Source organism: Haemaphysalis longicornis, unplaced genomic scaffold, assembly GCF_048455015.1.
Source record: "Haemaphysalis longicornis isolate Haplotype H1 unplaced genomic scaffold, Haemaphysalis longicornis Haplotype H1 scaffold_5, whole genome shotgun sequence".
NCBI classification, from domain to species: domain Eukaryota; kingdom Metazoa; phylum Arthropoda; class Arachnida; order Ixodida; family Ixodidae; genus Haemaphysalis; species Haemaphysalis longicornis.
The window spans coordinates 108,757,993-108,782,524 of record NW_027526385.1 but is presented as its reverse complement, the minus strand read 5'-3'; the positions used below and the strand labels follow the sequence as shown (position 1 = coordinate 108,782,524).

The following is a 24,532-nucleotide window of genomic DNA, read 5'->3' as shown; positions in this document are numbered from 1 at the left end:
GCGTAGAGGCCAAACAGTTCCTCGCTTGTAGAATATCTCAAGTTAAAAGTAGAGGAGGAAAAACACTTTCCTACCCTGCATACAACTGCTCGTTCAGTTTGCACACTGAGTAGGCTGGACTCGCTGATCCATCTGCAGCTGCTGTTAGCACTTGTCCTATGCGTAAAGGTGGCTAACACGACTGCGTGTACACCTATCAAAGGATGACAGATTTCTTGAAGACAACAAGGGGCTGGCCAAAGCAGCTCCCGTCTTTGTGGGCAGGGGGGGACCTAAGTAATACCCCTGTCACACGGGCACTTTCAATCACGATTGAAGTGAATTGCGATCGAGATCGAATTTTCGAGCGCGCTCGACGCACTGCCACTGCTACATGGCCTGTTTCAATCGCGATCGAGAAGTTGGACCGGTTGCGCTCGTGTACGCCAGATGGCGTTAACAATGTACTTGCGGCCGGCGTCTGGTAACTTCTCGCGGTCGTAGGTATACGTAACTATGTAAATGTTACCGAACGCTTATTTCGGTCAAGTTATTTGACACAATTTGCGGCGTTAGTTGAAGATGTCACCTTCTGTACCATTGCTGAGTGGGGACGAGAGTATTGTCGCTTTCGTTCGATCGCGCTTGGAAGCCTTGATCGCGCTTCAGAAACCAGGATTGAGCTCGAGCGGGATCGAGCTCGATCGCGATTGAAACTGCCATGTAGCAGAGGCCCAATCTGGATCGAGCTCGATCCAGATCGACTCAATTGCGATTGAAAGTGTTCGTGTGACAGGGGTATTAGACCATATGTTTGTAGCTGTGAGGTGCCAATGCATGACTAGTTACCGTACTCAGGGTTCGTACAGGCTTCAAAAGCAAAAATTCAAGGGTTTTCAAGGACTTTCAAGGACTAGAAAACACATTTTCAAGGTCCCAATCTGATGTTTTATCTGGGATTATTTATAAATTTCTCAACACAATGCAAAAGATTTTTTATTGCACAATACCTAAGCACATTAGTGCACATTTAGATAGGTGCTAACGGGTTCACGAATGCTCCCCCACCTTTTATTTCATGATTGGTGTTTTTCTTTTTTCTTGTTTTGATCAGGCTGTCTTATTTCAAAATCCCGCCCGCATCTCTTGCTTTGTCAGCAAGGGTATCAGATGAAATTAAATCGGCGAGTGTTGCTGCAAGGCAGGAAAAACTATGCACACGTCTGCCATTTGCACGTAAAAGCAAACGCAGATGGAGCGTATGAGGCGGCACAGCAAACATGCAATGAGCGAGCGTCCACAGACTAGACAAGATAGAGAACACAAGCCGGCTTTCACTGGATTGGATTGAGAAGTGCCTGCTCGCAATGTTGCCTCGTAATGAAAATTCACCAAAGTTGTTGCAGTTTCACGCAATACACTGAAATTTGATTGTTGCAGTGTTTCTTTACATTTGTTAACACCTAAAATCCACGACAAAACACTTTGAATTCTCGTGAAAAGACAGGGACATCGAATTCTCTCCAGGAAAATCAAGGGTTTTCAAGGACCATTTAAAAATTCCAGGACTTTCAAGGCCTTGAAATAGGCACTTCTAAATTCAAGGGTTTTCAAGGTTTTCCAGGACCTGTGCGAACCCTGCGTACTTCATATGAATGCCAATTTCAGCTAGATCCAGCAAATTAAACTCAAGGAGTAGGAGGAAAATGTTTTTTAGTTATTCTTGAACTGTAATATTAGGAATTTGATATTGGGATCACATTTTTCGCTTCCAATCCAAGGAGCTGGAACAATGGCACACCTAGGGAAGTAGGAAATGGAGCCATCTGGTGTTGGTTCTCGTGCAAAGTTTTTTTTCTCTATTCTGTTGGAACTGCAGGAGGTGCAGCAAAGATTTCTGATGATGCCAGCTATATATCAATGGGTCCGGTTTCAATGATGTGTGAGGAACACCTTTGGAGCACGGCTCTCAAACAATATCCTCATTCTTCAACAAGGAAAAGAAGCATAACGGGCAGGTACCCACCGTCGCTGCGGCCCCTGCTGCTGCTGCCTGACGTAGCTGTGCACCAGGGCCGCGATGTCCCGGATGGTCATGTGGGAGAAGCCCCCTCGCAGGCGACGCACTCGGTCCATGTGGCCCCGGATGTCCGTCCTGCACCACCATTGACAGGCATCTAAGCATCTCAGGGTCTTCTTGGCATCTGCTGGCACACGGACACCCTCTCTCATACAATTCGCATGCCACTATGGAACACCAGTCTACAGAGGAACCGTTCAGTGCTTCAGCAGTGATGCGTGCTTGGAATTGTTTTTTCTTCCACGGAGCACTATAGACAGCAGCGGTACATATGGCTGAGCGGAAACTAGGAGACATACGGCACGGCACAGAGGTACAGAAATGGAGGTAATAGCCAATTTCAAACGAAGAGTACCTTGAAATTACGATGTCATGTGAATGCATCCCGTCCCTGTTTTCCAAATTTGGCACAACACATTAAACCTAAAATTGCTTGCAACATAGTCGTGAGAGCGAAGCTGCCACAAAAAAGTGCATACCCACATGAAAATGGGCACAGTATTTCCAGCTGGAAACGGTTCTTTCCAGTGTTATATCCCGCTGGAATACGTGGTCCCAGCAGGAAATGGTAGTTCCCAGCTGGAAAGAACTTCCAGTCAAGCTGGGAATGTTGCATTCCAGCGGGGAATTCATTTCCAGCTGAAGAAGATTTCTAGCCTAGGCTGGAAATTTCCAACATTTCCAGGCAACATTTCCAGCCTAGGCTGGAAATGTTGCCTTCCCACTGGAACTTAGAGTTTGCAGCTGGAAAGAATTTCCAGCCAAGCAGCACACGTTGGCTTCCAGCTGAAAATGGCATTTTCCAGCTGGCGAGAATTTCCACCCTAGCAGCACATGTACTCCAGCTGAGAAAAATTTCAGCTCCAACTGTACTTATCTTGGGAGGAAGTTGCCAGTGTGTCAGTTGGTAAAGGTAATTCCACTTTTGGTCTTTGAAACGGCCATTTCATTTAATTATTTTTCTTCTGTGTGATTTCAGTAAAAAATATACGATTTCGGAACATGTCATGTGAATCAGTTCCTGTTTCACACAAAGTCCTCAAAGCGTCGACCACATTTTTTATTTATTAGCGGGGGGTTAAACAAGTTAGTGAGACTCGTTAGAACAAATTTCTTCTCTTTTATGCATACCTCAAAATCGCGACCGGTAAGGACTTCCGATACGAAAAAAAAAACATTTTTTACAGAAAAGACGTTGGCAACATTGCTCATCTGAAGTCTTTTTTAAAGCCAAGTCAAGACACGTCAAGCCAATCAAAGTTTGTGTAAAATGGCGGTCGAGTTAGCTAGCTGTAAGCATCACGCGCGCTAAGAAACGAGTCAACAAGATTAATTACATCATTAGAAAGTGTGCTAGGCGGCTTTTTACTTGGCGGAGTGCGCACATTGTGTAGCCCAGTAATGTGGATGGAGGTCTGCAGGGCTCCTAGTTACCGGGAAGGCGTGCAGGCCTTACTTGTCACAGCCGTGGTGGACAATGAAGAGGTCGATTTGTGCTCCGCACCGTCTTTGTTCTAAGACGATTGAAGTGCAGTCATCGCAACGGTTTCATTGTGCGTTTATCGCGCATCGAGTTTCGACGTTTACTGCTCCCGTTACCGCGAAGGTAGGACTTGTTTATTACCTGTCTTTTTATTGCTTGTAAGAACAGATCAGGGCCTGTATACAAAATGAAGCACTAAAACTGCGCGCGCACACACACACACACACACACACGTAGACAAGCAACTGTGCTTTTGTTTGTGTCCACCTACAGCTCTATCTTCTGTAAGTTGCCATTCACCAACTAGCCCAACTCCACATTTGCCTGTTTTAAGTTGCCTATATAATGCATAATAAAATCTTTCCCTGTACTTTCCACTCGTGTTGGCTTTCTTGCTGCCTGCGTGACCGTTGTTGTGTAGAAATTCTTTCGCAGTAATTTAGGTAAGACTGTTTGTTCTGCCTATTTTTTTAAATGCGGATGTACTTGCATGTTCATTATCTTCTCTCGGAAGCACTTTGCCTTAGTACAATGTTCTTTTTTGCACTGTACTGTGCGTCCCATCTGGGTACGTAACCCGAGCTCTGAAAAATACTAGCAGAAAATGCAGCAGGAAATAGTATATTTCCAGCTGGAAATGCAAGCCTGGAAGTCCAAGATTTCCAGCTGGATTATGGAACCGGAAATTTCTTCCAGCTGGGAAACATTCCAGCTAGAAAGCAAATTTCTAGCTGGGATATTTCCCAGCTGGAAGAGATTTCCAGTTCCATAATCCAGCTGGAAATGGAAATCTTTTTCACCTGGGTATAACAAGCGGACTTCTGATAATTATTAATACGCATTCATCCCAAATTTCCACCTGGCAGTACTATGTTTGGATCCAAACAAAATTTTAGACACGAAACTGCGCTAATTGTTGTTGCTGCTTTATCGTCACCACTCTCTTCCACTGGAGAACCAGCAGAGGTAATGCATCTTTTGTCCGAGGTGCAGATGTAACACCTCGCTGGATTTCAGAACTTGCGGCTGAAAGTTCTCCATGACTGGCAGGCCCGGATCGTTTCTTCTCCACACTTCCACATCTCTCCCAAAGTGGATTGAATTATGACACGATTGAACCTCCAGCCAAGTCCAAAGCCAACGCGTGTGCACCCAGAATGTGATAACTCAAATGCCGGTTTTATGAAGCGAGGTGCCCAGGTTTGATTCCAGCCTTGGGAAGCTTTTTTTTTCCTTTCTAATTGGGTGTGCATGATCCCCAATGCTGCTAACCCCATACCCCTTGGGCTTTTGGGGTAGCCCAGTGGTTAGGTTGCCACTGTCATTACATAAATGTTCAATGCTCAATTCCTTGGACCTCCCAAACCACATTTTCTTTTCTTGGGGCTTTCAGAATTTTTGGTCTGACGGACGGACAAAGCTCAGCTTAAATAGCACCACTGTTGAAAAAAGTGCCAGGCCAGAGCAGCATGCAGTTCCCATCCAGCAACCATACAACTTGTTAAATGCATTTATTTCCCTCAGCCTCACGTAGCCACAGCACACCACTCATGTACATTGAGACATGCAGAAACTCTGGTGTGTTGCTGTGCGCACCAACGTGCTGACACTTGAATTAATTTCGATCACTACAAGCACATCTGTACTTTGCCACTAACGTTTACTTAGGTCCTCCCAGCTTCACTGAGCATGAGAACTCTAGGGCAGTAAAATTTACGGCTGGGAGGCTTCCACTCCTGCCAATAAGCAGCTGCCCTAAAGCCCCTAACAAACCAAAACTCCTCGCTGCCAAAAGCATCAGCAGCATGCACAAGACAGCAAATTTAACACAAGAGAAAACTGTAACCCTCCACATAACGATTCAGGTCATTATCAGCAGTGTACATTCGGTGTAATGATATCTCATTTAATAGAACATTCCTTCCAAGCAATGAGAAAACACTGACGAAAGCGCTTTTCGAAAAGCCCGACTACAGTCGAGCTCACTTGTAATGGCCACAGTTACAATGAATGTTTCATTACGACAAATGAACACAGCATGACCGTTATAGCATGCACTGAGGCAAGGGCATTTTGTTTCACATATAACGAACTGGTGTGAGGGCGCAACTCAGGTACAGAGAATGATCGACCATCACCCGACCACTCCTGGGGCTTGCAGTCGACACTTCGATTGGCTTTCCGCGAACGTGAAGCGTCCAATGAACCATTAAGGGATCACCCCTTTTTAAGAGAACTGACTGCAGCCAGAAAAAGAAAACTGGAGGGAAAGACAATGTAAACAAAAAAAAATCAGGGAGCCTTGCACTCACACGCAAGACTTCAATGGTGAAGCGGTTGTAGGCGAGCACTGCCAGGCACATAGTTAAAATTGTCTATTTGCATAGTTGCGGTGCTACTAATCGTATCCCCACCCAAAAATCAAAAGTCATATCACCACTGGCAATCGCATCAACAGTTGGAAAGATACCCCTGCAAGATCACGTTCTTGGTGAGCTGTGCTTACTGCACCGCGAGATAAAGAGGAGGAATAACGAGTGACTCACTCCGAGCAGTGGGGCAGCTGCTTCTTCAACAATGTCACTATCTTCGTGATCTGGGCCTCGGACTGGAAAAAAGGGAAGCAGGGTATCAGAGAGAGATGCAGACGAGAGACATATGTTGTGAGAAAAATCAGTGGGAGAAGAGAAGATGCTGCAGAAAATGCCATAATGATACCTTTAGTATTTTTCATGCTACCAAGGTTCACATATGTTGCCCACTCACAGAAAGCCCATCACAGTAATAAAACATCCTAGGGATGTTGTGAAGGTTTTTGTAATTTTAGTCGATGCAGCCTACACGATAACACAATCTAACTACTCTTTTAAGGGGTCAGGCGGGTCGAAAAATTGCAATTTTGTGTCGATTTTTTTGGTTTTCACTTGCTTCATCATCTGACTACTTCTTTCATGGGAAAAAAATAAAAAAATACGAACGAGAACTTAGTGAAAAATGTGTCTGAATGACTTGCGGTGACTCAAGAAATCATGCAATCAAGCTGAATATTGGCCTCCTCAGAGTTTTTGCTGCGTGGCAGGCCACCATTTCTGTCACTTGATAGAGGTAGCGCAAGCATTCTCTCAATCATCATCATCATTTATTGAACCCTTAAAGGCCAACTGCACTCAAAATTTCGACCACGCAAAATCACTGTTCCTGCATAGTATGACTAAAAAGACCCCGATGTACGAAGTATGACGCCTAAAATATGCGTAATTACGCCGCAAGCGACCAGCAAAAAGCGACGATTTTGAAAACAAAACTGGGCAAAACGCGGCCATTACGGGCAGGCGGAAGTGACGTATCAGCCGTCGGCGCGAGCGGCCAGACGGCCTGGCCTGACGGCGCGAGCTGTGCGGACCGGCCGACGCGGCCGGCTCGGCCAGCCAGGAGGAGAGTGTGAGCGCGCGTGTGCGGGGGTGTGGGAGGCGCGCGGAAAAGCGAGCGCTTGTCCCGCAAGCACGACACTATTCGTACGCTCCGACAGCAGCACACCGCGTAAGCATGATGTCGAGACGACACTCGAAAAGGAGAGAACCGTACGCTTAGAGAAGCCTCTTCGGAGCCATGAAAGCCAGTCGTACGGGCGCGAAATACAAGTTTCCTGGATTCTCCCGCTGCGAGACAGGCCGATCGGCCTGGACTGCTGGCATGTCACTTCCGCTAAATGGCTGTTTGCGCGACACGCCGGCAGGTGCTTTGTCGTCTGCAAGGGTGCTATTTTGAGTGCCTGAAACTGAATAACCACGCATTGCACAGAGCTACCGGTCGCGTCCAGTAGTTCTCATGGTACCTACTACACATTTCGAAGGCATTTAGCCAGGGTGAAATTTGAGTGCAGTTGGCCTTTAAGGTCCCTTGCCGGGTATGACATAAGGGGGAGGCAAACGCACAATTCAACAGATGCATGATTGTCAATGGTACAAAGCATAATTGTGAGTGAACTGCATGACAAAAACAATGTCAATCGAAGGAAATAGACATGGAAGAAAACGGCAGCAATTGTAAATTTACTAACAAATCAAATGATTAGTGATTAGCTGTTTAAAATTTATGGTGTTTTGTTTGTAGACTATAGATTCAGGCAGGTTATTCCAATCTTCATTGGCTGTAGGTAAAAAGGATTTGTTGAAAGTGTTAGTTGAACCATGTAAGCGCTGTAAACTTAGAGAGTTAAAGAGGCGACATGATGATTGGGCGGGAGGGAGAAAAACGGTATTGCCTTGTGACGGGAAATTACTATTATACAGTTAAACCTCGATATAACGAAGTCGTACTTGCGGGCGAAAATTTCGTTAAATCGAGAATTTCGTAAAATCGAGGTTTCGATTTTACAGTTAATTAAACCAGTTATTGAGGTTTCAAAACCTTGCCCATCGCTCAGAAACAACTGCTATGTAGTTACCTCTCCACTTAAAGCGAAATTTGTACTAAAACTGGCCGCGAAAATTGTGTGAATTAAGAGCCTCAACACTTAGGCAATGGAATTCGGATAGCCGACTGTACTTTGTGTCGTCGTAAAACCGGCGCTTTTTCCGCAACACCTCATTAAATATGATAGCAGACTAGGTTTTCACTTTTTCTTTTTTTCATTTCGGTCACTACTAAACTGACTAAACGCCGCTGTTAGTCCATTGAACCCGCGTCCGTGCCCCGTGAACTTCACCTAGGCGAGGTGCTGGTTCAAAGTTACGCCTCTTTTTGTCCGTTCAGTAGTAGGCTTAGCCGCGGCGTTGAGGTGTGCGGCGGGCCAACAGCGGAAGGGTGCTATAAAGCTTTCTAAAGACTTTTTTCATGCTCAAAGGCTCTGCAGTATGGGCGCGTGATGCAACTATGACACTCGAGATAAAGCCACGATTGAGAATTGAGCGGAGTACACACGGACCGCTTCACTTTGTGGAGCAGCGCTTACGTGCTCCCGCTAAAGTGGAAAGCTTACATTAAATATCTTCTGGCCAAATTTGATTAAGCAATTACTTGTATGGACGCTGAGCCCTAAAGAAACCGATTTCTCCGCATCGCAGCTGTCTAATGAACACGTTTTGACCACGTTCGGAGAGCAATTTATTGCCACCAGCACTCGATGTTCAAGCCGTAGTGAAGAAGTCCGTAAGCAGTGCTTGGCGTTTCTTGACCAGGGTGGGCTTTACGTGACGCTCGTATGCTGACAGCGCTAACAAGGCTTGCTCTTAAACATTCGCGTGCGCCTGCGTGCCTCCGCAGAACGTCGATGGCATCCATCACTTCGGTGGCCGTCGGTCTACCGTCGGTTTCACTGACACTTCTACAGTTCGGAACACTTTTCTTTCCCTTGGAGTGCTCATGCTGCTTATAAGACTCATCTAATGATGGGCGAACAAAATATTAATGTGGTTATCAGCGAGCACAACCTAGAGCAGCAGCACTGGCAGCACCGTGAGACCGTGAGAGCAAAGACGCGTAGAAAAAAAAACACTTGAAGTAGGCTTCGGCAGCCTAAGCATAGAGGGCGCTGGCGTAGGCAACGATGGAGACGTCAAAATGGTGGCGGCACTATTAAACCGTCCATGACCGCTAGCGGGTTTTGAGCAGCTTCTTTTATCACTTTTAATTGTTGTGAACCGCATAATTCACCGCTTTTCTTTCATTTTAGCCTTTTAAGAGTAAATGTGAGTACTTAATCTTTTCAATGTAGGCTCTGAGAGGCAAAATAAAACATGCCTCGACCGGAATTTCGTTCTTCCTTTCTCGCCGTGACTTCGTTAAATCGAAAGCGCCGCACAAAATTACTTCGTAAAATCGAGATAAAAATACAGTCGAACCCCGCTACAACGAACGCCGCTTCAACGAAATTTCCGCTTCAACGAAATATTTCCAATTCCCCGTCAGCCAGCCATAGAAGTCCATGCAACAAAGTCCTCGCCACAACGAACCATTTGTCAGGCTTGCTTTCGCTTCAACGAAATTTTCAATGATTTGGGCTGGGTTTGAACAATTATTTTACAATAAAATAAGCATAGCGCCAGCTATATGTAACTTTTTATACATTCAGGACGCTTAGTTTCACCGAAAACATGCGCGGTGCGGCCACACCGCTACAAAAAAAAAAAAATAAATAAAAAACTCATAGGCGGACGCCATTGTTTGATGGTGATAACGATGTGGCTGGCCGTCTTTACATGAGGCGCACGCCCGGTTCGCCAAGCCGGAGCTACAGCCAATCCGTATCCAGTTGAAATCGCACAAATGTGCTCCGCTGCTGGCGCGGCACCGTCATGTATGCGTTGTGAGCAGCTGTCCTTGCCGTTTTCCGTCTACCATTCTTCATAGCCAAGAGCAAAAATCATGTTTGCGTGTTTGGTCTTGAAGCCAAGTCATCCTATCTTAGTCATGAGCACGCAGTTGTGTTAAATGCAAGCGCGCGCGTCTAACCTGCCAAGGTCAGTAGCTGCCGCGCCGTGTCAGATGATAAGATAACGGCACTGCTCCTGCTACAAGTGAGAGGGGGGCTTCCGACGGCCTAGCAGCTATCTGCAAGTAATCAGCTCGGTGGACACGCCTTGTTGTACAGCAATACGTTTTGCGCCTGCATTTCTTCACCCCACTCCGCAACGCGTTCTTCGCGTGCAGTGAAAGAACAGATAACCATTGGTATCTTTGTTATCCGAATAAACATGACGTTATTGCGCGTCACTCTTTTTTCTAAACATTGTATTATGCTGCCAGTGATGCGGAAGCATACGGGGCTTTTTTCTGGCCTTTCCGTGGTGTGTTGCGGCAGATTTCGCCTCAACGAATTTTCGCTTCAACGAAATTTTTCGCACGTCCCGTCAATTTCGTTGTAGCGGGATTCGACTGTACATGGATTTGGCAAAATTTTGGTAGAAAACTGGAAAAAATTTGTTATATCGCGAATTTCGTTAAATCGAGGTTCGTTATATCGAGGTTCAACTGTAGTACAGTTTGTGCAGAAGGCAGAGCAGAGTAAACTTGCGGCGGGTTTCTAGGAGGGGAGGTTGAGTGCTAGTTTAACAGTGCTAGTACTTACGCGAGGACTGCATTATGCGGTAATAAATCTGGCAGCGTGATTTTGAATTGCTTCTAATGCGTTAATTAGCTAATTTTGATGAGGATTCCAAATAGCAGACGCATATTCAAGTTCAGTACGCGTGAAGGTTTCTTAACTAGTTTTCAGATTTGTGGCGGGCAGGACGTAAAGGATCTTTTGATGTAGCCAAGTGATTTTGCTGAAGTGGCGATGAGTTGTTCTGTTAGTTTACGTGATATTACGCCAAGATAACGATACGAGTCAACGGAAGGGAAAGTTAGTGCGCTTGCGTGAAACGTGCATGAATTTACATTTGGTTGTATTACGCTGCATTAGCCATTACAAAAACCATTTATGTATGGTAGACAAGTCATTCTGAACTGTAATTTGGTGAGTGCAACATGAAATGCAATGGTAAAGCCCGCAATCGTCAGCAAAAAGGCGGATGGTAGATAAAATTTCGTCTGTGTTATCATTAATAAAGATTATAAATAAAAGAGGCCCAAGAACGGAACCTTGCGGTACACTGGACACTACATCAACACGGGTTGATTCATTATTCGTGACTACTGTATATTGAACATGACCAGTTTGAAAATTTTTAATCCAAGATAGGGCTAACGGGTCAATGCTGAGACAAGAAAGTTTACTTATTACACACCGCTAGGGAACACGGTCAAAAGTTTTCGAAAATTCATGGTATATTACACCATTTTTAAAAGAAGAGTCGAGGTTAAAAAGAAGATCAGCAGTAAATTCGTGCAGCTGTGTCTCGCACAATAGCCCACGCCGGAACCCGTGCTCGTTAGAAAAAATGAGGAATTTAGGTCCAGATGAGTTGCGATGTGGGAGTACATTACGTGTTCTAGCAGCTTGCAGGCAATGTATGTTAATGAAATAGGACGATAGTTTCAGGGCTCTGAACGGTTTCCAGATTTGGGGACGGGGATGACTTTACTTATTTTCCAGTCTTTTGGAATAAAACCAGTATCAAAGGGTTGGTTGAAAATGAATTGCAGGACAAGACTGGAAATTAATTTTGTGCTTTTCAGAATTTCAGCGGGTATATTGTCAAGCCACTTGTCAGCTTCGTATCTCTGGTAATTAAAAAAAATTCTTGTCGCCTGTTTTGAAAGCTCCTACTGGGCATTTAAATCACGTGACGTGAAGTACAGACTGCCATTAGCTGCTGCCACTTGTGAACTGTGTGCATCGTCTCGTTCGTTAGCTTCGCAGATTGCATCAGCCTAGACCTATCTTTTCTATTTCCTTATCGTCAGTTTATCATGAACGGTGAGGAGAAGCGCAACTTCCATCGCCGCAAGTCCCGGACTTCACACCCACACAAGGGAAAAACCCAAGCAACGCAGAATTACAACGACCACGGCCAATGCCAGCATGACTGGCACGACGAGGCTCAACGGCAACGGGTCTTCAAGCATTGCGAGCGTGCCTCAAGCAGGCGGGGCTGATTTAATTAGTGATGCTATCGGCTTTGTAAGTGCTTCGGAGAAGCTAGCAGCATTCCAAGGCGGGGAGACAGCCGGCAATGGGAGCGGTGCAAGTGCAGTTATCTGCAAAGTCAACGCTCTGACTGAACTTGTGAGTTGAGTCATGTACGCAACGTGCGGGAAGTGTGGACTCATTGTAGTTGACGTTACGAACAAGCGCAAGGGCCTCGCATCGGTACTGGAACTCAAGTGCGAAAACAGGGTTCCCTGCAGGAGTGATTTCTTCTGTTTACTCGTCGCATCGCGTTGCCGCCATCGGCCGCGGAGGCCATGACCTGGAACTTTGCAGTGATAGTTCTGCCGTGATAGTTCTGCCATCAATGTGAAAGCGGTATTCGCTGCACGTGTGGTTGGCATCAGACACGATCGGCTGTCCTGGTTATGTGGCGGAAGAGTTCTAGCTTTGGGAGTTTAATGTGGATATTTCAGACTATATCCCAACCAATTCTAATGTTGTTTGAACAAGAATTTCTGAATGTGCCAAAGAAATAAACTTTCAATAGCATTTCTCTCAGAGTTTCTGCACGCTATTTTTTTCACTGAGTTGTCGGATTGCAATAAAATTTTGTACAGATGTTCATCATAACACAGTGAACAAATCTTGTTAATTATACAATTTGTACCTCTAGTTATTTCTGATGTCATAAAACGAATAAACAAAGCAAAAAAGCCGCACTACCACTCTTTTTTTCCCTGGTGAAGAAAATGAATATAAAGCTTTTTCAGGTAGATTCCCACATTCTGCAAATCATAAGGAACCACTTAGGCTATTTTCAAACTTTCAGTAAAAATGTTTACTATAAAAGATAGTGCACACAAAAAAACATTTTTTCTGTACGTCATGCTGCATAACATTTGATCTGGAGCAGCTATCGAAATCTGATTGCATATATGACAGGAAGAGCTGAATATTAACAAGCTGCGCAAATTTTAGCCTCCTAACTTCATTATTAAAAAGTTGTTTCTAGGAGCATATTAACCAGACAGTGTCAAGATGTGCACAGCAGCTGCCATTGTATCATTTCAACATTTATATCAAAATGCACTAGTGGCTTCCTTTCACTATGACCTTGTGGCTCCTCTAGGGGTTTTTCTGTACAGGCCTTCACTTGTCTAGTGTACCACAATGTTCACTTTAAGTTTACCTATACTTGATTGACAAATGCAAAGCTGCCCTGACAGCGAAGAATGAGGCTTGCTCTTCCCTTCTGCACACTCACTTTCAGCTACTTTGAAGTGTCATAAAAAGAGCTACTATAACAGAAGCGCTGCAAACACCTGTCACTGGCATCTCCAATAAAAGCAGAGGGCACAGTGCTGAATAGCTTCCGTTGTTGCCAGACAAATGACACAGAATATCCACTGCCAGTATTGTCTCAGTTGCACTGATCAAAAAGCTGCAAAAGGAACTCAGCAGAGGCCCTTGCAAGAAGGGAAGTGGTGATGGAATTGCAGTTCCCTGATGTTTCTACATGTATAAATAGCACAGGCATCAGTTACTTTTCCAAAGCTGCAACTGGGGTATTGTGGGTATGCCCTGTGTTTTGGTGTCACCGCTTTTCAAGGGGCACATATTTACTTCTTGGGGATAAAGCCTGTTCCAGCTGCAAAACCAACCTCATCAAAAAAACATGCTTCAGGGGTGGGTCAACTAGGACAGTGGCCACAAAACAGTCTCGTTCACTCAGCAGGCAATCCCAGCTGCCACCACCACATTCTCTCATTCTCGCCCACGCCCAGGCATACTCCAAAGCACCGTGCATGCTTGTCAATTCATTTAATAGCCACCGTTGGGTCACAGATGTTGGCATTATTTGCTATGATGGGACGTATCAAACCTTTGCTTAAAAAAAAAAAAAAAAAAAAATTGCGCTCCTGGGCAGTCTTAGCCTTGTGCCGGCCTCGAAATATAAACCCATAGCAGAACCTCTGATCTCTTCATTCCCAGTTGTACCTTGGTCCTGGCCGTGGAACAGACGGAGCCACATCGGCTGGCTGCTCCCACCATGGAAGAGTCCAGGTCCGTGCAGCTGGTGGCCCTCAGCTGCTCGAGACGCCAGCGGAGCTCCATCAAGTCCAGCCCTGGGGGGCACCCAGCTGAACCTGTGGGGGAAGAATTATTGCACAGGGGACCGGGTCAGTTGAGACTGGACCGTCACATGCACTCGCCCTCTCCAGTGTGGCATGTTTCAGGGGGACGCACGCAAGATGTGATATTGGAAGAGAGAGAGATACGCACACACACAAATGCATCGATTGTGTTGTAAAAAGAGAAACAGTATTTCGACTGTTTGGGGCTACTGTGATTTCAAAGGGATGCCTAAAGGCAGCACAACTTGATAAATTAAAAAATTCTCTCTTTGTGCCTCATTCGACTTGCTTGATAACACAGTGCTTTCTGAAGAAATAAACAAAGCCAGCATTTATATTGCCAAAAGTGGTTGTACATTTTCGTGAGGTAAATATTGATTGATTGATTGTAGGGTTTAACGCGCCGACGCAACGCAGGCGATGAGGCGCGCCGTAGCGGAGGGCTCCGGATTAATTTTGACCACCTGAGGATCTTTAACGTGCGCCGAAATCTCGTACACACGGGCGTTTTTGCTTTTCGCCTCCATCAGAAAAGCGGCCGCCGCGGCCGGGAATCCAATTCGCGACATGAGGTAAATATGAATGTCACAAAAAGATCAATGTCTTTCCTCCGTGAAGGTAAGAGGAATTGCCGTTTGATAAGTTTTCATAATGAACGCCTCTGCACCAAAAGTTGCCACTGAAGTTACTTTACACTTACGTGTCCTTCCCTTTTTTCGCAAACAGGCTTAAAAGAGCTCAATTAATCAGGTTTCACATTCGCAATTTGTGATGCCAGAGGTAGTGAATGGTGGAACGGAACTGGCAGAGTCGACCAGCCCCTGCCAGTAGATGACTCATGAGCACACCTTCCACCCCTCATCCCTCCCATGCCCGCCCCACTAGTGACAAGGGGAAGAGGAGAAAGCAGCCACCCACCGTCTGGCCCGCTGCTCCCATTCTCGGCCCCAGCTTGGATCGGCTTGGCCACACGAGGCTCCGAGGGTAACTCGTCCTGCTCCTTCTCACCAGTGTGGGCAGCCCCTTCTCCCCTCGAGGAGGAGGCACCAGCGGGCACTGTTCCTACACCACTGTAGGAGGAGGGGGAGCCAGCATGGCTTCCGTCCTCTGCCCCGTCTCCCGCCATGCAGACGCCGTTCGAGAGCACGTCGTCTCGCACGACCGGCTGAGGCAGCTGGGGGCCCCCGGTTCCCTTCTCGTCTGCACCCGTCACTCCTCCTCCTCCATTGGTGAAGGAGTCAGTACGGTGGGCCTCTTCCTCGCCTGTTGTGGCGCAGCCATTCGCCGCCTCCTGGAAGGAGAAGAGCAGAGTTCGTAGACACAGGAACTTGAAACTCGCGGCAACAAAAAAATCAGCTGGGATCTGCAACTGCGATGAGTAAGGCTGCCAAGAACAACACCTGCATGACCACACTGGATGTAACCATTACGAAATGAAAGTTACATTGATTTGACGGTTACACATTCAGTAATGCAGTAGGCATTTTGCAGTTTGGAGTAACCATGTCTTCGAGCAGGAAAAAGTTGCTTGGGGGCAGGAGACTAAAACCTGTCAGTGTCACTTAAACATCAATGGAACCGTTTGAAGAGGTTACAAGCACGAATACATGGCGCAAACTATAACAAAACGGTGTTTACACAAAAGTGAGGGGGCAGGTGATAACAAACGCCTATTATACTCAGGCAATCTATGAGCTTTCAAATTACAGCGCCAGAACTGCAAACTGGCAAACCTAGGGAGCGACAACTGCCCAATTATTTCTGAAAACGAGTCCCCACTACAAAAAGGGCGTGCTAGTAAGCACACTGAGTTTGCTCTCTTGATGAGGGAAGCTTTCCTCCCTTCCCAAGCTGCGACTTCAAGCTGTCTTGCTACACTGCAATGGGCTTGGAAGATGAAATATTGTTTCTGCTAATAAGAAAAGCTCACAATGTATTAGCACGCCGTTGGAGCACAAATAATTGTTGCTTTTGGAAGCAATTGAGTGATCGCTAATGATCCGTACGTGCTGTTGTATCAGAAGGCACAAAGGTGCATGATCTAAGCAAGACACTTGGGAGCTGGCCTCTATTCTGTCATTTCCACATCCTTGTCTATTTCTGCAAGTATTACAACGAAGCCCAATGAAGACAAGATGCTAACCACAACCCCGCAAGAGTATATAAACATCACTTACATCACATGCAATCACAGTCAAGCCCCTACGTCCAACATAGAAGTAACCACAGTCACATTTATTACATGCTAGCTTTATAGCTGAAACATCAAACTTTTTGAAAAGTGTGCAAATTCTGCATTTGCGAACCACACCAAAACTGAATGTGACATTAGCATTCTCTCCTCGGAAACAGACCATTTAAAAACACAACTGCCGCTGACAGCTGTGCACTGTGGAACAACAAGTATTTTCTTGCAGTATGATCAGTACAAACATCAGACGCCACAAGCACACCAGGCAACATTCAGTCTCTGAGATAAGCACACAACCACTCAATAAGCCACTTTAACGATGGGGGACAAGAGAGAGGCATTGCTTGGCCCAAGTACGACTGCCGTTTGTGACCTATTTTTCTTTTGCAAATTCTCCTATGTTCATGCAAAGGTGTGAGCGAACTCTGAACAAAAGAAAGAAGTGAGGGTAAAAACGTGCCAAGAGACGTAGTAAAGTGGGCGGAAAGTTGATCAAATTTGCAGATAGTGCGAGCCACAATTGTGCCACAGTGAAGTAAAAGAAAACCATGGTATAATATTATACACGACGGTTTTGGAATAGTATGCCAGGGCTTCCTGAACTCTGCTTGCATGCTGCTGTGCAGTGACATCTCCGTAAGCCTGCTAGTAAGAATGTGTACCACGTACACGCAGCATGCATGGTGTGTGAAGACTGAACTTGGAGAAGAACGCAGCGGGAAAGGCCCAGGCTTGGCAGTGGGCAGGCGGTACTTATGTAAAATACCCCAATGCATACTGATGCTTTTTAATGGCAGCAATGTTTTTCAGCAGTGTGTTGTATTGCAACCCAGAGCTTGTGTTTATTTTGACTGTCTCACACGTCTTTACGAGAGCATCTTGTTTCCCTGAATTTTCAAAGTACCCGTTTGGCACAGCTGCGGCACAGCTATGCCCAAAAAGGGCCATTTGGCACAGCACTTCAATCACAAGGGGGTACTGGCCACACAAGGCACACTAAATGCATTTAAGCACTAACCATTTTCCACTGGCCACTTTTCTGTTTAGCCTGTGAGATGTAGTAGTTTGTCTGGTTTGGCTCTTGCTTGAAGGTGGCGTCATTATGTGTTTGACATGACAATCTCACTGCACATTCTATGTCATTAACACTGTAGTTGTCGAAAATACTTCCAAAGTGTGCTCAGAACAGACGAGTAGGCTGTTGCCCTTTTGTGCAATTTTTTCCTGAGTTTTGCAAATGCATGTGGATTGGTTTCAATTACCTTCTCGAAGCACACGAATGCACGCGTGGCACACAAACTACAGCTCAACAAGCAGCCACAACATCCCTCATGCAGGAATGCACTACTTTGCTAGACCTAATGACTAATAAAGAATTTTGCACATTTTTTCTTTCCCCGCCTTGCATATGCAGCACACCGTTAACACTTCACCCCTCATGGAGGCAGCGACACCGTTGCCAGAGAGCAAGGTTTTTTTTATCAAATAAATCATTGTAAATTCGAGTTTCGGTGCTTACATTAGCGGAGAGACATCTACAGAAACTGCGCATCACACCCAGCCTACAATCTGCTCATCAAGGGCAACCCTCATTGGCAAAAAAAAAAAAGTCCACCACCCACCCCACCACCCACCTGCAGGCTGGGTCGTTGTTCTTCAGGGGGCGGTGGCAGGAGGAGGGACGCTGATGCCTGCCGGCACCTGCACTGCTGCAGCAGCCCTTCAAATGCAAGGCGGAGCTCCCGAATCTCACGGCTGAAACAGAGAGAGAGAGGCAGAGGGAGAGGGAAAAGCGCTTGTTCACGGGGTGTCTCTTCTCCACTCCTGACGAGCTGGTGAAAGTTGTAGTAGGCGATGTACAACGAAGGCAAGAGCAACAGTACTCCACACTCACTCGTGGTCGTCTTCCAGGGAGGCAATCTTGGCCTCGAGGAGACGGATCTTCTCCTTGAGCCTCAGCTCCTGCTCCACCAACTGCACGCACACACACACAGGGGAAACGGGGAAACAGCGGGAAGGAGCAAACGACCAAAATTTCAGGATCTATTCTCGTTTCAAAAGAACGGGAGAAAGCATAAAAGGATGACCTCTGGTGCACAAACATCAATGCACATGCAGATGCATTCTTTCTACCCTGGCTCCTTCAAGAGTGGATGACATACCCACCTTATCCCACATCTAAACCCCTCATTCCACTGTATGCTGCATTACGAAACAGTATAAGTACAAGCTTCAGAAGTTACAGCAGAAGCTTCAATTTAACACTTCGCAACACAAAGTTACAAGCAACAGCCAAACATCAGCAAACCAATATCGTAAAGAACAATATTCAATGCATCAGAATATTCTGCTGGGCATGCTGGAATCAGCCCTTTCCATTTGTAAAGATGCATTCAGAACACCCTCTATTTTCTCTAACAACAACATCTCACCATGTTTTATGTCTCCCTGTACAGTCTTAACTCATAACAGCGGATCCAGCAGCAACAGCCTTCCAGTTACAACGAACCCATTCCTGTTGGATCGTTTGATCCCCAAGCATTTTAAATGGAGTCCACTCCACTCATAGACTTGATTATCAAGCACAAGTGACTAAATTTTTGGGCGAAAACTGTTTGACTGCGCATCAATAATAGAGTTATGCAGTACCAACAACCGATAAACCTTTTTTTTGTTTGAAAAGGAAAGTACTACATCTGGCAACATGGTTGGCAAAGAACAGGTCACTGGCCCAGTGGAACCAGGCCAGTGCTGGTGGATTTATTCTGTGTAATCAGCGACAGGACTGACTGCAGGTGTCCCCGCTGGATAATCTGAGCATATTTAATGCTGCTGAACATGGCAACAAACAGGCTGACATCGCCAGAAAATGGGCCGGTATAAGCAGAAGGTCAACTCAACTGTCAAAAACAGGAATGCCGCCACAAAACACAACTCCCGTGAGATTTGAGAAGAGGCATTCGTATGCACAAAGTGGTGCACCCGATGTTCTGGTCTGCCCTTATAGAAAGGTCAGGTTGAGTGAAGTTTGGCATTTATTATTTCCACACATACATTGATTCCCTTTGATGCACAAGGCAAAAATAACCTCAAATAGGAACATGCTTACCGTCTATTGCATGCAGTCCGTGTAGAAACAATGCATTAAAAACTTCTGCTACCCATCAAGATTTCATGCCTGACTGCATTTCTGTCCTTTCTGTATCCTCGCTGCCCATTCCCCATGCTGTTTTCTATGATGCAAGCTCTTTTAGATTGACTTGACTGTGCTGACTGTGGCCTTGCCGACCACAGCGCCAACAAAACCAGTCGGCTGGCTGTTGGCGGGTCACTGCTATGAAAACTGTGCCTGAACATAATTCGTGTCTGGGAGAATAGGACTATGTGGAACTGTGTTAGGCTTAGTAAAGTTAATGATGATTTAGGGTAAAAGAACTACACTAGCACATATGCGACACCTATATTGGCTTATGATGCTTTGCTCAGTTTGCTTCACTTAAGTTCTAAGCTGCACACGTGTGCTACTAATACGCTTCTAGAAGACCTACGGTCGAATGAAGACCAGATAACAGCGAAGTTAATCAAGGTAACAGGAATTAAAACCCTTCTATTGGTCTAACAGAAAATGTATTGATTCTATAGGTGAGGGCTATTGGGTTCACTTGAGTATCTATAGGAACAACACACAATCTATTGGTCTGATAGAGTTGCATGCAATGGTCCAATAGAGCAATTGGTATAGGTTGTATTAGTCTGATAGACCAATAGCTCTTGTTTTATTAGCCTAATAGACCAATAGGGGAAACCTATTGGTCAAATACATTCTCTGGTGCTATTGGTTCACAAGCAGTGACAAAAATTAGTCGTCAGCTTTTTGAGCACAACTGATAGTTCCATTGTCAATTGGAGTTGTGAGTAGAGGTTTCATTTCCAGTTGTAGGTCCAATATCTGCATATTTATATATCTTATTTCAATCATTTCCTCAAAAATTCATAAGCACGTGTGAAGCAATGTTTCACCTGCCACACTGGCTAAGGCAGTGTGTGCTGCCGAGCCCAAGGACGGCGGTGTGGTCCCGCCGCAGCGGCTGCTTTCCAGATGGAAGCAAAGGGTACATGAAACCACCCATGTGTCGATCTAGCCGTTGCGACGTACATTGCAGCGTACATTGCCTAGTGGTCAAAATTAATCCATAGCATTCCACTACGGCGCTCTCATGCCGAAGTAGGCATGAAAAACCCTCACCATTTGATTTTTTTCAAGCACCGTTTCTACTCAAAGGCATTTGATTTACATTACGTGCAGCATTTTGCGTATTGTGCAAACCTCAAAAACAATTTTCCTGTAGCGCTGAAAAACGAGTTGCAGCCACCAGCACAAGGCAGACGCCCGAAATGCTTGCGACAAGCAAGAATGTTACGCGTCTGATTCTATGCTCGCAGCAGTTATACATCTTTTTTGCAAGCATTAGCTCTTTCCTCCATGACCATCACCTCTATTTTCTTCAATCTCACTGCGCCGAGTAGCAACCATAATTGGTTTGTGAGCAGATTTTAAGGGTAATCGTCGTAATTCAATTATCTGCAGAAAATAAACACTACAAAATCACAATTAGGACCAAAAGAATTAACACTGCATTATAAATTTGTATCACAATGTTAAAGTGAAGTATACTAATTAAAACTGCTCGCAAATGCTTCTCTGACAAGATGCACCTAGCAGTAATTTCGTACGCAAGGCAAAGCAAAATGGCCTCCTCCATGACCACTGTGCCAGCACGATCCACGGCACGGTCACTCATCTCAGCGGGCAGCCCCCGTGTTTGTGAATTTTAGTGCCGCAAATTGTATTTATTCCTATTAAAGTTAGGAGGACATCATCTGTAAAGCATTATAACATTTAACACACCACTGAAGTGGCTTGTATTCAAGGATTCTTTTCCGCATACACGGCGAGGTGACTGACGTGCATACATTACGCTGCCCGGATTTTTGCATTTGAAGGTACGGATACATTTCTTTTCGCCATGAAGCTGTAGAAGCTTGTTTTTCCGATAAAAGTTGATATAAAAACAGCAGATCCGGTCAACAAGCAGCACTTCAATTTGTAGGAAAAGCAACTATCAATGCTACCATGTGTGAAGTGAGCACAAATGCATGCAGGACCGTGTTCCCATAAACCTGTGTATATAGCGTTACGTACTGGTGAAACAAAGGGCTGCAGGTAATGTTTCATCCAGATGGAATCGAAACTGAATGTGTAGTCCTCCAAGCATTCCGTTCACTTAGGCGTATTCGTGCACCCTATTTCGTCGCGGTCTAGTGGCGTGCTGCCCAAGTCTGGTTTGTTTCACCTGCACATTCGGAATGCTAGATGCACTTATGAAAATGTACGATGGTAGCGCAAGTTCCTAATTATTGCAACACTGTTTCTGCTGGTCTTACAGCTTTGAATCGGGGAATTTACGGGAAATTTGACAGCCTGTGGGACATAGTTGCGCTATAAAGCTGCAGTCAGCTAGCATTCACGGCTATGTGGTATTTGAAGGATAGTGGGACCACATTGTGTTTAGAAAGTTCCTGAAGCAAGTGTAATGTGGCCAAACGAATGCAGTGGACTAAAGGCCTCGGCATCCCTTCGGCCATATTGCAATTGCTGCTCCAATGGGCTATGACACCAACACACCTATAGGTCGAGGCTAATGCACGAATACCGTATTTTCCGGTCTATAAGTCGCACCTTTGTATAGGTCGCACCCCCCTCAAAGTGGCAGTTTTTCTGAAAAAAAATGTGTATAAGTCGCACCGGTGTATAAGACGCACCGCTATATAAAACGCACTGGTTATTTAGGTGAACTCATAGTGAATCAGATGGTTAGAAATTGTGGCAAAAGTACCTGGTTGCCTGGTTGCGGCGGCCGCCGCCTATTAACGCATCCCCCTGTAAGGAGGGCTAGACACGGGCATATAACATCCAAAGTCTAGACAGAACTTCTCAAAAATGGTTTATTGGTACACACAGATTGCATGTACTTACAGACGGCATTTAGGCAAAACCATCGAAGTCATTTTCCTCAGACTCGCTAACAAATAATTCAGCATCTTCAGTGGGAGTTCTACCAGCGCATCACTGTCCTCAGACTCTCTGATGTCTTCTTCGCCAACATCGTTACCACTCGCGGACCGGTTTACTCCGGCCTTTATCAACCCGGCTACAACCGTTTTTTTGTAGAAATGGAGTCCCAAGAGTCGGCGACCCATTTGGCCACCTCTCCAAACATCGCGCGTCTCTTGCGTGCTGTCGTAAATCAGCGCAATAAAGGTGTCATGGCGGACAGAAGTGACGCGACCGGAAGCGGCCCGAAAATCAAAACTTTTCTGCAAGCTGTGATTTTAAAAATTAGCAGCACGTTTACCTCCTTCAGAGTAACTCTCTGAAATAATTCATAAACTGCATTTTGTTTTTGCAACCCAGTTTGATGTCACTTTGAATTTATTCTGAACTGTAGTTGCTACGCATGGCGTAAAGTGGCGCGCAGTTGTCGCAGGCCATTATCATTGTTTTTGGCTAGAAAAAGCTGCAAACTCTTTGGTGTAACATCCCGACGCGACATATGGGCTATGAGAAATGCCGTACCGGTGGGCTTGGGATCGATTTACACCATAGAGCTGTGTCTCAACATGCGCTGGCTACGCGCGGCCGCCATGAAGCGGATTTATTCCATACATAAGTCGCACCGGTGGAAAAGACGCACCAACGAAAATTTCAGAAAAAAACCGCGACCTATACGCCGGAAAATACGGTACACATTAGGACCACCCCAATTATAATTACACCTGTATGTACCAACACACCCGCTGTAGGACCAGGCCAATACACCTACAGACTGATACACCAATAGGCTATTTGTTTCATCTGTTGGTAATTTTTGCTAGGGACCAAATAAAACTTTTTTCAGAAAGTGTACAACCAAGCTACGAGGAGCACTTTTTGCACAGGGTGAGCAGACTGGTCTGCAGCATGACCCCACAGCAGCGTCCGCTTTTCGTGACTGACGGAACGCAGTCACTGGTGATGAGACACTTGTAGAGGATAGGGAGAAGGTTACTGCACCAGCGTCATTCAAGAAATGCTCAGCTTATCAGCTCCAAGTGCTGCAATCCAACAAGTAAACAGAAATGTACGCCATGATTGAGTAGGCCACCACATATACCTACTAGTTACTTCAACAAGGCAGTGCATGGTTGCATAGTTCAGCTGTACAGAGCACTACGCGAGTACCATATTGACTATGCGGCGAGGGTGCAGTTTTTATCCACCGATTTGGAATGCATACGCGAACAGAAATTTGACAAATACCCTTCAGAGTCCCTTTAGAGGGCTAGCATACCCCCTCAGCTCTCTCCACCCTTTCCGAACTACGCAAGGACAACAGCAGCGGTGGTGCTACCTCTGCAGTGTCCAGGCAGCTGGTCTGGGTCTGGCCATCGTGCGTGTGCTCTTGGGCACTGTGCCACTGGCATCTACGGCAGCTGGGTGTCTCCTCTTCCTCCGCCGCCTCCTTTTCCTCCGTCTGGGTGCAGGCGTCCCTCCTCTCCTCCTCCCACTCGTCCAGGGCAGACAGGTACGAGGTGTGGCTGGCGCTGCTGCCGCCGCAGGGGCTGGCATCGCGCCCACTCTTCAGCCCGTCCCGCTCTTCTGCCACTCCCCTCGCCTCAGCTGGCCCGTCCTGCGTGCAAGAGCAGGAAGCAAACTTCTCTCTCTCCCTCTCCACCATACTTCTGCCCTTGGGACTTCATTTCATACAAACAGCCTGCACTCCCCCAGCCTTTCAATGTCCCCAACTTCTTGTTTAGCAGAATGTCCCAAAAGCCACCCCCAGTCCCTGCTTTGCATCGTAAGCTTGGAGCCTTCACATCTTTGCCGGACATCGCAACAAAAATAGAGCGGACACCTTTATCCCAATGGCATGCACCCACAGTGGCTGCCCTGCTGTCCCTTCCTAAAACTCTACTGAATTGGAATCTTGGGATCCACTGGAATCCATGTCCAGGCTTGTCACCCTAGCTTGCACAGCCCAGCTGAAAGCCGGCGTTCATGATCCCCATCATTTGGTTTCCCAAGCTG

The 24,532-nt window shown here is 46.0% G+C and overlaps 1 protein-coding gene across 1 annotated transcript in view; it reads right to left on the bottom strand.

Annotated features, from left to right (window-relative positions):
• LOC144139852 (uncharacterized) overlaps positions 1-24,532 on the bottom strand; it is a 53,561-nt gene that overhangs the window by 3,785 nt on the left and 25,244 nt on the right. The window contains exons 9-15 of the mRNA XM_077672097.1: positions 23,856-24,134; positions 18,299-18,378; positions 18,039-18,159; positions 15,132-15,504; positions 14,077-14,225; positions 6,089-6,150; positions 2,006-2,134 (exon numbers count right to left, since the gene is read on the bottom strand). Of these exons, the coding sequence (XP_077528223.1) occupies positions 2,006-2,134; positions 6,089-6,150; positions 14,077-14,225; positions 15,132-15,504; positions 18,039-18,159; positions 18,299-18,378; positions 23,856-24,134 (1,193 nt within the window). The remainder of the gene's footprint in view (positions 1-2,005; positions 2,135-6,088; positions 6,151-14,076; positions 14,226-15,131; positions 15,505-18,038; positions 18,160-18,298; positions 18,379-23,855; positions 24,135-24,532) is intronic.